The sequence below is a fragment of the Helianthus annuus genome, chromosome 9, assembly GCF_002127325.2.
Source record: "Helianthus annuus cultivar XRQ/B chromosome 9, HanXRQr2.0-SUNRISE, whole genome shotgun sequence".
Classification (NCBI taxonomy): domain Eukaryota; kingdom Viridiplantae; phylum Streptophyta; class Magnoliopsida; order Asterales; family Asteraceae; genus Helianthus; species Helianthus annuus.
Window position 1 is genome coordinate 179,077,763 of NC_035441.2, and position 11,902 is coordinate 179,089,664.

The 11,902-nt window shown below is 36.1% G+C and overlaps 1 protein-coding gene across 1 annotated transcript; it reads left to right on the forward strand.

Moving 5' to 3' along the window:
* Positions 1 to 3,629: 3,629 nt before the first annotated feature.
* LOC110885202 (pachytene checkpoint protein 2 homolog) lies at positions 3,630 to 10,191 on the forward strand. The gene is made up of 14 exons (XM_022132892.2): positions 3,630 to 3,890; positions 3,998 to 4,061; positions 4,429 to 4,535; positions 4,695 to 4,762; positions 5,157 to 5,260; positions 5,344 to 5,448; positions 5,968 to 6,057; positions 6,165 to 6,240; positions 6,325 to 6,394; positions 6,521 to 6,591; positions 7,502 to 7,592; positions 8,408 to 8,535; positions 8,625 to 8,753; positions 9,830 to 10,191. The coding sequence occupies exons 1-14, from the start codon at positions 3,752 to 3,754 to the stop codon at positions 9,968 to 9,970; spliced, it is 1,383 nt and encodes a 460-aa protein (XP_021988584.1). The 5' UTR covers positions 3,630 to 3,751; the 3' UTR covers positions 9,971 to 10,191.
* The last annotated feature ends 1,711 nt before the right edge of the window (positions 10,192 to 11,902 follow it).

Here is an 11,902-nt window from a genome sequence, read left to right on the forward strand (position 1 = left end):
AAAATCAATTTTTCGATCTATAACGACACGTTTATAGCCAACTAAAGTTGGCTGTTTTCGCTAATCAGCAAACTGTTTTCTATTTAAATGATACCAAAACGCATTTGAACGATCACGTCACTTCCTAATAATAACGAACAACAAATTAACCATCAATTATCACTTTAGCACATCAAGAATCACACAACCCTAGTTATAAAACATCATGATTTTCGCAAAAACGCAGCCTATGATCATGTATGCATGCGTATTATCAATTAACTCAAACAATAGCATAATCATCTGAAAATAATTGTGAAATCATTATCCGTTTATCATACAAGACTCAAGATCACAGCCATGTCTACATAAAACACACCATGAACCGAAATCTTAATCAAGAACACTAACCCTGGAGCGAAGGAGAGTACTAACGATGAAGAGAGAGACGAGGGAGAAGCTGATTCGCGAACCGGGGGGGGGGGGGGGTCTCCTGCCATCGCACACACCAAGGGGTAGGGTTTTGGTTTTCTAATTTTTTTGCTCTCCATGTATAATACGTACATAATTAAAACATATGGGTGTTTAGGCTTTGTGGGCCGAGAAGGGAAGGGGGTGGCGGGTTGGGCTTGTTGGTTCGCACAAGGAGAAGGGGGTAGGTTTAGGGTTGGGTTTATAAAGTGGAGAAACTTATAAAGTGGCGTTTTCGCGAGTTTCGCAAAAATAACTAATCAGGAGGTTTCGTGTCGCAATGTTTTGTTTCGCAAAACAACATACTACAATATTTCAGTTTCGGGTTTCGGTTTCACGTAATTCACATCACACATTACCAAGTTCACAACCATTCAAAGAAAATAATCAAACACCACATTCAAATCATATATCGTACATGAAATTACAAAGTACGCGAACGTAACAGGGATTTATACGAGTTGTCACATCATCCTCAAGTTGAAAGAAATTTCGTCCCGAAATTTAGCACGTAGTCACTGAGGAAGCTAGTTGTGTCGTGCATTTTCCTGGGGTATCACACAAGCCTCCAAGAAATCGGACCAAGGTTTGAGGGTCATCCTCCTCGAGGTCGCACTTCATCAACAAATGTTCAAATTCTTGGGCAAACTCCTCCACTGTTCGACCGATTTGTTTGATAGAGTGTAAACGGGAAAAAACTCTCTTGAAGAAAATAAACATGCAAGAACTTGGATTTTAGTCATTTCTTCATCTTGTGCCAAGTTTTGACTTTCTCTTTCCCTTGCTTCTCGCTTCGTTTGCCCACCATGTTGAGGCATATTTTCTGAGTTTTAACGCCACAACCTTGACCTTCTTCTCATCCGGTGTTTGCTTATAATCAAAAACCCGCTCTGTGGTCCGGAGCCACTCAACAAATTCATCCGGATCTAATCACCCCTCATACCCGGGAATGTCCACCTTGATGTCGCTGAGGGTGGAACTCGTATCCCGTCGCCCATACGAATTGGATTCCCCGGTAGAAGAGTAATCAACATCGTCCCAATCGTCATGTCTGTAACGTCGATCTCAGCGATGTTGCAGGGGAAGTGTCAATTCTTTGACTTGGTCCAGAAGTTCTTTAAATTATTGTTCCATGGTGAGATTGTCGGATGCCTTAGCGGTGCAAAAAACAGGATCGGAAAAAATGATACGGAGCCAAAAGTTATGATACCAAATGATGGTACCCAACGTCTAACAGTCAAACGGAGATTGCAAATTCAAACGAACATAGTTCCAAAGGATAACTCGGGATACAGACACACCACCTAAATGAATCTGATGAGCAAACCAAACCCGTAATAGGGTACACTCACACCACCTTTCATAAATAAGGGTCCAAAGATCACCTCTCAAGATGCTAACCTTGAGATAGCAATGGAAGAATGTTAGCTATCCAACGGGGAAAACCAAAACAAAATTATAAAACTAATTTCTTGGATCTTTTCATTGACGAATTGGTAAGGTTTTGTTACAAGAGAAATTACAACTTCCCACTAAGCCATGTTCCTATCCTTTAGGGAATAATACTGAACACGTAAAACAAAAAGGAAACTAAAAATAGTGGCATAAAATAAAATTACAACAATGAAATAAAAAAACAAGAAATAATTAAAAGACTGCATGCATGGAATGATGGCCAGTGGGCCCATCAATCCAAACCCTGCTAACCCAGTTGTTACTTGATCCAGAATGAAAGGTTGGCCCATCTCTTTTGGTAACAAGTAAATCAAATTCAACGACTAGTGAGTGTTGAACTGGGGTTCGTTCCCATCAGTATATGTCGGGCAAATTTTGAGCTGCCAAAAAGTTTTTGCAACAGTTGTGGGTTGATTTCGGAAAAGTCGATATGATTTTAATGACGTGGATTTTTCTTTGAACAACAATTTTCTTACCTTTAAATACCAGATAACCTTGCATTTGAATCGATTTAAACTCACGTTACTTTTTTTAGGGACAAGCACCATACTATACGAACACAAGTTTAAGGGTTTTAATGACATAGATGTCTTCTAGATATATGTGATGAATAATAATTTTAAGTGTTTTAATTTACTTTTAAAGTATATCTGTATTTTTTTAAACGAGTTTGTTTCATATTACACTTTTAAAGAGTTTTTTTATTGGTATGTAATTAACTAATTATGTATTGCTCCCTCCCTTTAGTTAGTTCCAACTTCCATAGTTTTAATTGTGAATGCTTTTTGGTTGGTGCGTAAATCATGATATTTGTTCTTACATTTACATTTGTGTGTTAATATCTGATGAACTTCAGTACAACCGATATAGAACATTTGAGGGGTTATAATGGGGCTTATCATGGAGTGTATTCTTACTTGGTGTTTAAGGCGACTATGTATATCGAATTTTGCTGGTTCATAAAATTTATTTGTGTTTGTGTTTTGATTTGATTGGTGGCGATGTGGTGACAGATATATTGAAGAAGAGGACAGTGAAGCTGGATTTCTGGCGATTTAGACACCAAAGAAGAAGATGGCGTTGAATCTGTTGTTTTAATTAAATAAATGGCATAATAATCATTTAAAAAAAGTTAAACCACTCCAATGAACAAGACTTGTTAGTAAACAATGAGACCTAAAAGTGTAATTTCTCAAACATATGAGTTAGAACTGCAATATACACAACATACCTTTTTAATGAGTAATGTAATACGAGGGGTATATTTTCACTAAATAAAATAGCTATATCATAGTTATAAAACATCTTATTATGTTTTACCTTTTGACGTTTTGTTTTAGTATAAAAAGCAAATGTAAAAATTCTAATTCATAAGTCAATTACATCAAACAAAAAAAGTAATAATAAGCCGTGTCACATCTAAACCCTTGGTAAATGTTATTCATTCAATAATCAACGTTGGTTAGTTTCATTTAAAAGAAATCATACGTTGTAAACCATATTTCATCCAACTCAAAAAACAAGTCAAATAATTGGAATAAAATAATCAGATCAGCCTAACGCACAAAACACATACGTTAACTAAACGAATTTCATAATACTAATGACAATAATCATCAAACTTTTAAACTTCTTGTGCTTAAACTTCATACATTGTAATTAACTCATGAATCAAGATTATAAACATAAAAGCTAGGGACCGTGACATTCTTATTTTTGCAACTCAACTAACTTCCCGCCTCATTTCAAACATCAGAAAAACAAAAAGGGTTCTTTATTTGGGGAAAAGTCCCAATCTAGGGTTTATACAGCTAAAACTCATCAATCGCTTCTGCACGTTTTGCCAATGAGTGTTCCAATGGAGATCTCTGTTCAAACTCTCACCAACGGAGACGCCACCAGCCACCACACAACCACCGTCCCCGTGCCCGCCGCACCTTCACCTCTACCACCGCCTGTAGCCGAAGATAAATTCCTCGTTTCAGGTATCATAAACCCTAAAAATAGTACATACGCATGTAACGACTAGTTGTATACAGTGTTGTGCGTTTGATTTGTTGAGTTTGAAGTTATGGTTTTGTGATTATTGTAGTTGAGGTTTGCTTGAAGCCTTCTAGCACTGCGCGAACTGAGGACGTGAAATTAGCTGTTGAGAGGTAGTTAATTTCATGATATGTGAGTGTATTTGTTTATCTACAGGCTAAACTTAGCTGTTGAAAGGTAGTTAATTTCATGATATGTGAGTGTATTTGTTTATCTACAGGCTAAACTTATAAATAGTAGGTTAAAGCTGAACAAGTATTCTTCATAATGCTAAAATTTGAGACAGAATTTAAGACTATTTGTCAATCTTTTTTTGAAAGATTTAAGTGTGATTTAATAAAATTGAAAGAAATAACTTTACAAGAACATTTTTTTTTTTGAGATGGGAGGGAACTATTTTGACTTATGCAGTGCCAATGCTGTAGATTGTCACGGAATTCTTAATTTATAGCTGTTTTTTTCCTTTTCATTTCTGTTCAGAATGCTGGAAAAGAGCAGCTTAAGCTATGTTGATGGACCAATTGATTTGCCTCTCGATGACGCATTTCTTGTGGATAATGTGCAAAGAATATGTATATGCGACACAGGTATACCTTTTATGTCCATTTGAGCTACCATTTTGTTGTTAATCATGTAAATTAGTTTCTCATTTATTCCAAACATACACATATTTAAGTTATGTCTGGCTTTATATGCGTTATATTTTGTTATTTTTCTTTAAAATCATTTTTTTGTCTTCTTGGCAGAGGAGTGGGTGGCAAACCATGATATTTTGCTGTTTTGGCAAGTCAAACCTCTTGTGCATGTCTATCAGGTAATTTAGTATTGTGTTTGTTAGCTATCATTACATCATATGGGCAGTGTAACTAATAAATTCTAGCATGACATTTGTATTGAATGATATACTGTATTTCACAATTGCTAATTGTCTTGCGTTTAGGCCCAATGTAGATATAGACATATCACACCATCGATACTGATTCTTTACAAGAATACATGGTGTTTGGTTGTTTACTTGTTTACAACACTTATCATTCAAAAGGAACAATAAATTCGAACCTTACTGCAGGGGAGAAGTTGTGTGGCTAGTGCATTCTTAACTTTGTGATCGTAACTTAGTATTTACATTTTACAGTAGCTTTTTAAAAGTATTCAGTTATTCTTCACCCATCAATCCATGATGATGTGGATATTCTGTTACTTTTCAGCTAAGTGAAGAGGGACCTTGTGAGGATTTAGATGGGGATAGCCAACTTTCTAGCTTTAGTGAATGGATTCTTCCTGCAAAGGAATTTGATGGCATGTGGGAAAGGTTAGAATACTAACAGTAATTTAATTTTTATATTTGTTATAGAGTTGTTTGGTATAAAACTGATAAACCACACAATGTTGCAGCTTAATATATGAATCTGGTTTGAAGCAACGGTTACTAAGATACGCGGCAAGTGCTTTGCTATTCACTGAAAAGGGTGTTGACCCTTTTCTTGTTTCGTGGAATCGGTATGTTTTTTTTTCCACTGTGGAGTCAGTAATTGGTTAACATGTGTCACTAACACTAATAATAATTTATTCAATATTATCTTGCACTTAAGGTAGATCCTAATAGGTGATTTGTATTATACCTGTTATTCGATACCAAGCCTCAATTATTCATAGTCTCACACTCGATGGTAATATAGCACTATCATTTCAATCAACGATGATGAAGAATTCCCTATTGCATTTTTGGTTACAAATGAAAGATTGCACTCCACAGAATCATGCAATAGCATTTTGGAATGAATGATCAACTTTTTATAATGCTCATTCTGTAACTTTATCGATTATTAACCATTTTTTTGCAATTTATTTGTTTAATCCGAGGTTGTAAAACAAACAAACAAACGTACCCAGCAAAATCCCATTCATTGGCAGGGATTCTTGCATAATAGACAGCCTTAAAGCTTCAGAAAGCATGGAACTTTGTACACATTAAATTTGTATATTTTATACAACCTATGGTTCTTGTAAATTTCGCAGTATCGTTCTTCTACATGGTCCTCCAGGAACAGGCAAGACATCACTATGCAAAGCATTAGCACAGAAACTGTCAATACGTTTTAGCTCCAGGTATGTAATGTGTACACGTATTCTCTCATTTAGTGCTAGCATCATAGCAGGTGAAGTAATTGCATTTATACTAAGATGACTTATCTTCTCGTCTTTAATTGAAACAGATATCCACATTGTCAGCTGATTGAAGTGAATGCACACTCATTGTTCAGCAAATGGTTTTCTGAAAGTGGCAAATTGGTAAATATTTACAACTATGTGTTACATTTATATCTGGTTTAGACCATAATCAGTTGATCCAACTTGTTATATACATGGTTTCAGGTTGCAAAACTTTTTCAAAAAATTCAGGAAATGGTGGAGGAGGAGAACAATCTGGTATTTGTTTTAATCGGTGAGAAATGCGTAATTGCCAATGTGGTTCTCTATTTATTGCTTTTTTTCTTTCTTATCATTACTGGAGTGCAATTAAGCTGAAATTCTTCTGAACATAAAATACTAATATGTTGCTAATCTGCAGATGAAGTTGAAAGCCTAGCTGCAGCAAGAAAAGCAGCTATATCTGGTTCAGAACCTTCAGATTCTATAAGGGTATCAACATTCTCAAAGAGTAAATGATAGTGACTAGTGAGCTGTTGTCTAACCACCATACGGGCTGCAAGTGAACCGAACGAACACGAACAAGATCTTGCTCGTGTTCGTTTGTTAAGAAACATGTGTTCACAAACTGTTCATGAACACTTACCGAATGGGATTTTATGTTTGTGTTCGTTTGTTAAGGAAATGAACTTGTTCGTGTGCGTTTGTTAATTTTAGGCAATGAACGAAAACGAACGTTCATGAACACAAACTAATGTTCATGAGCACAAATGGAAAAAAACAAACGCAGAGAGTTCATGAACAGAATATATAATACACTAACACTAATTAAATATTTTATTTGTCATTTTGAAGTTTTTTTTTGAACAGGACAAAAGCTTTCATTATCACTAAAAAATACGACGGAGTCATCCAGCAAGTATTTGAATAAAATATAAAAACTAAAAACACTAATGACCTATCGAACACAAACGAACACGTTACCGAACTTAAATGAACGAACGCTGCCTCTATTTAACTAAACGAACTGAGTTTCTTGTTCGTGTTCGTTTGTCTAATAGATGAACGAACACAAACGAACTTCCCGCTGAACGGTTTATGAACTGTTTGCTGAACGTTTGGTTCATTTGCAGCCCTAAGTCCATACTATTAAAGTTTAAAAATACAACATTTTAGCTTTCAAGAAATGACTAAAGAAACAACCGCTGTATCATGTTTATCACTTTATCTTTGCATTTAGGAAGCATTGTGATTAGTTAACAGCTCCTTGCAAGTACAAATGGTTACTATATTTTTTCAACATTTTCTTGAAAACTAAATGCTGATTTTTAAGCAACAGGGTGATTTGATATATTGATCCTTCTCTGATTACTGTTATACCTACATGATAAATGGGTATCAGGTGGTAAATGCTCTTCTGACCCAGATGGACAAGTTGAAATCTGCACCAAATGTGATTATTCTGACCACATCGAACATAACAGCTGCTATTGGTAGGTTTTACTTTTTCTAAGGAGTAAAATGCCATTTTCGTCCCTGGGGTTTGGTTACTTTTGCGACATTCGTGTAAAGGTTTGTTTTTCCGCATCTGAATCCAAAAGGTTGAAATTTAGCCATTTTCATCCAACTCGTTAACTCCATTCATTTTTCTCCGTTAAATGAGGGGCATTTCCGTCTTTTTAGACATTTTATTAAAATAAAAAAGACTAATAGGCCGAATGTTGACAACCGAAAGACAAAAGAGTACATGCAAAAAATGTGCCTTATGTGTAAGGCTTGATGCAAAACTACTGAGTCGGGGTTCTCACTGAAGCAGCCTCTTTATTCCTACGGGGTAGAGGTAAGGTTGTCTACGTCTTACCCTCCTCAGACCCTACCTTAGCTTTGCTATGGGTGGGATTTACTGAGTATGATGATGATGATTAAAATAAAAAACAATATAAGAAATAAAGATCCACCTCTCTTTGACTTTCTCCCCACCCAAACCCATTAATCATCACAAAAAGCGTCTAAAAAGACGAAAATACTCATGACTTACGTTAAAAAATGGATGGAGTTAACGAGTCGGATGAAAATGACAAGATTTCAAACCTTTTGGATGCGGAAAACCAAACCTTTAGACGAAAGTCGCAAAAGTAACGAAACCCCAGGGACGAAAATGGCATTTTACTTTTTACTAAATTCCTGAGAATTTTACCATTTTGTGTTCTTTTACTTGTATTACAACATGTTTTAAACTGTTCAAGAATGTTTCTTTAAGTTTTTGCTAGAATGATTGAATTCTCACCAGTTGCTTTGGATTTTGTAGATATTGCATTTGTTGATCGAGCCGATATAAAAGCATATGTGGGCCCTCCTACCCTACAAGCACGTTATGAAATACTAAAATCCTGTATGCAGGAGCTTTTAAGAACCGGTATCTTGTCTAGCTGTCAGGTACGTTCACTCTGATATTGTCACAGATATCCACTTAATAAAGTACTTTTTTTTGCTAAAAGCTTAAAAAGTTTGTTTGCTTATCGTAGGATGGTGATCCCTTGATTCTACCAAATTATTCTTCTTTGATAGGCAATTTGGCTTCAGCAACAGCTGAAGACTCTCAATCCCACTTGAACATATTCAAGCACTTACTTGAAGCCGCTCAAGCATGTGAGGTGAGAAGCTAAAATATTTAATGGTAAAATTTGAAGTCGGTTATATAAGCGGATTGGGTAGAGATACAACTAGGGCTGCAAACGAACCAAACGTTGGGCGGACAGTTCGTGAACCGTTCGGCGGAAAGTTTGTTTGTGTTCGTTCGTTTATTAGACAAACGAACACAAACAAGAAATTTCGTTCGTTTAGTTAAATGAACGAACATGAACAGTGGCCGCGTTCGTTCATTTATGTTCGTGAACGTTCCGTAACGTGTTCGATAGTTCATTAGTATTTTTCCGTTTTTATATTTTATTTAAATACTTCGTAATTCCAACAAATAGAATATTTAATAAGTGTTGGGGGCTGTTTGTTTATTTCTTAATGGGGTTCTTAATGGTTTAGACCTCTTACTAGTTCAGCACTTAATGGTTTAGACTGTTTGTTTCACAAGTAGATGTTTAAATGGTTTAGACATTTGCCTCTGAATGGTTAAACATTATACTGAGTCTGAATGGTTAAGACCTCTAATCTGAATTGGTTAGACATTTGCCTTTGAACGGTTAAACATTATATTGGATTTTAACGGTTTAGACCTCTTACTCGTTTAGCACTTAATGGTTTAGAACTCTTACTGGTTCAGCACTTAACCGGTAAGAGTTCTGAACCATTCAGAAGTTGCCAAACAGCCCTTAGTGTATTATATATTCTGTTCATGAACGCTTGTTTGTGTTCGTTTGTCTCCATTTATATTTAACATTAGTTTGTGCTCATTTGTGTTCATCAACGTCCGTTGCCTAAAATCAATAAACAAACACAAACGAACAAGTTCTTTTCCTTAACAAACGAACGCGAACATAAAATCTCGTTCGGTAAGTGTTCATGAACAGTTCGTGAATACATATATTTCTTAACAAACGAACGTGGACAAGGTCTTGTTCGTGTTCGTGTTCGTTCGGTTCGTTTGCAACCCTAGATACAACATAACCAAAATTGATCCATTTATAAGTAAATGCGGCAACATCACCTTTTTCTTAAATTCAATACTCATTATCAGGTGACCACTTTTTTATATTTCTTTTACTTTCTGATCCAGGGATTGAGTGGAAGATCTTTAAGGAAACTTCCATTCTTGGCTCATGCAGCACTTGCCCATATTCAATGTCAGGACCCCATCAAGTTCTTGCTTACGATGATCAGCACGATTAATAGGGAGCGGTCCGAGATACCAGATTAGGCATGTTTGGTTGCTTCAAAGGTCAAAACACTTAGATTCAAGGTGAATGGAAATTTGTTGTCAATCATACAAGCCATATCTTTTGTTTAGTGATGGATACTCATGAGCCTTTATGTTTATGAATACATGTATGTGAAACTTGTGAATATAAAAAGTTCCTTTATATGTTGAACTTGAACCAGTATATTGGCAGTATATTGAAGCAACTCTTTAGATCTCAATTCCATCTCATCAATTCAATGATGTCTACATCATGTTTGACATTTTCTATGTCTGAGTAGAGTTGGCAAATTGGACGGGTTGGGGTTAGGTAACGAGTCAAAATAGGTTCGAATCAAAATGGGTTGGGTTGATGGGCTGATGATTTTTGTACCACTAAGAATAATCATAAATAGTTGATATATGAACTATAATTAGACCATGCGGCATGGTCAAGTTGAAATGGGGTGTGGAAATTACCACGTAGGTGTTACTTCATTTTCACATGCTTTTCAGTTTTCACACAAAATCATAGGCGCGGCATGGTTTCACTTTCCACACCATGTAGAAACTACCATGTCATATATTTTTTTTTACATTAATAAATAATAGCATCACATATGAATTAAAATAACACACATAAATATTAAAATACAAAATATTAAAATACAAAATAAAGTTTAAAAAAACCTAAGATGTTTTAAAAAACCAAACATAAAAAACTATATATTTTGAAACTAATTCGGTTTTCATTGACATCTATATAGGAATGTTCGTAAACTAAAGATTAATAATATTGTGTAATAATTTTTTTTAAGTTAACAATACAAGTTATTGATGAAAAATTAGTTTATTTGTTTAATTAATTATATATTTAAAAATAAAAAATAGTAAAGTGTGATTTCCGTCTTTGTGGTATGTTGCTGACATTAACCTTAGTCGCTATTTTCAAAACATGGATACATGAGTCCCTTTACTTTCCATTCTACTACATTATGAGTCCTTAAAGCTAAGTAGAAAGATACAACTAACTTCTATTTACCCCTCCACGCAAGTGGAGAAACACGGCCAACTTCCACACCCAACTCCAGGCACAATGTTCCACACCGTGGAAACCCTCTTGTCATCTCACGCTCAACTCCATGCATGTATATTCCTATGATCTTACAAAAGTTGTGTCAATAAAGTAATACTTTTTTAAAATATAAAATAATTTCGACAAATTGAAGTATTTTAGTGTACTTTAAACAACTTTTGAACCGTTTATCGACCAAAAAAATCATTCAAAACCTTCTCTATAAAGTTTGATCCGTGTAGATTTTTCCAATATTTTTTGTAAAGCACGTGTGTACTATTTCTTTAAGGCCATGGGGTATGGGGCTTGGGTTGGGGTGTGGGTTGGGGGAAAACGCCTAAGGCACCACCCCAGGTGGACTTGGGTTGGGGCGTGGCCCCTTGGGGCTTGGGTTTCAAGCCGGGCGTGGGGTGATTGAAGTTTGAGTGGTTTATAAGGGGTTACCCCTTATGGGCCTCCAAAGTGTTAAATGGGTTGAGAAGTGGGTGAAGCCCACACGCGCGCCGAGCCGAGCCGAGCCGCGAGCTCGCGAATGGTCGCGTTTGAGGCGCGAATGGGCGCGTTTGAGGCGCACTTTGCACTTCGCACGTACGCATCGTCGCGAGGAGCTGAGGAGCTTTTATTTTTAGCTAAGGTCTGGTCAGGTGGGTCAGATCTGTGGTTCAAATGAGATAGGGAGATAGAGATTAATTCGAAACAGTGGGGGTTATCCCATACTGATTCGAATTCGTATGGGATAGCTATTCTGTAACCGAATTCGTATGGATATGCATCCAGAAAAACGAATTCGTATGGGATTGGTATATCTCTCCCTATTTTTCTCATTCTCAGGTATAACCCACACCTATAAATAAAGGCTTCCTGCTACCCATTTATAC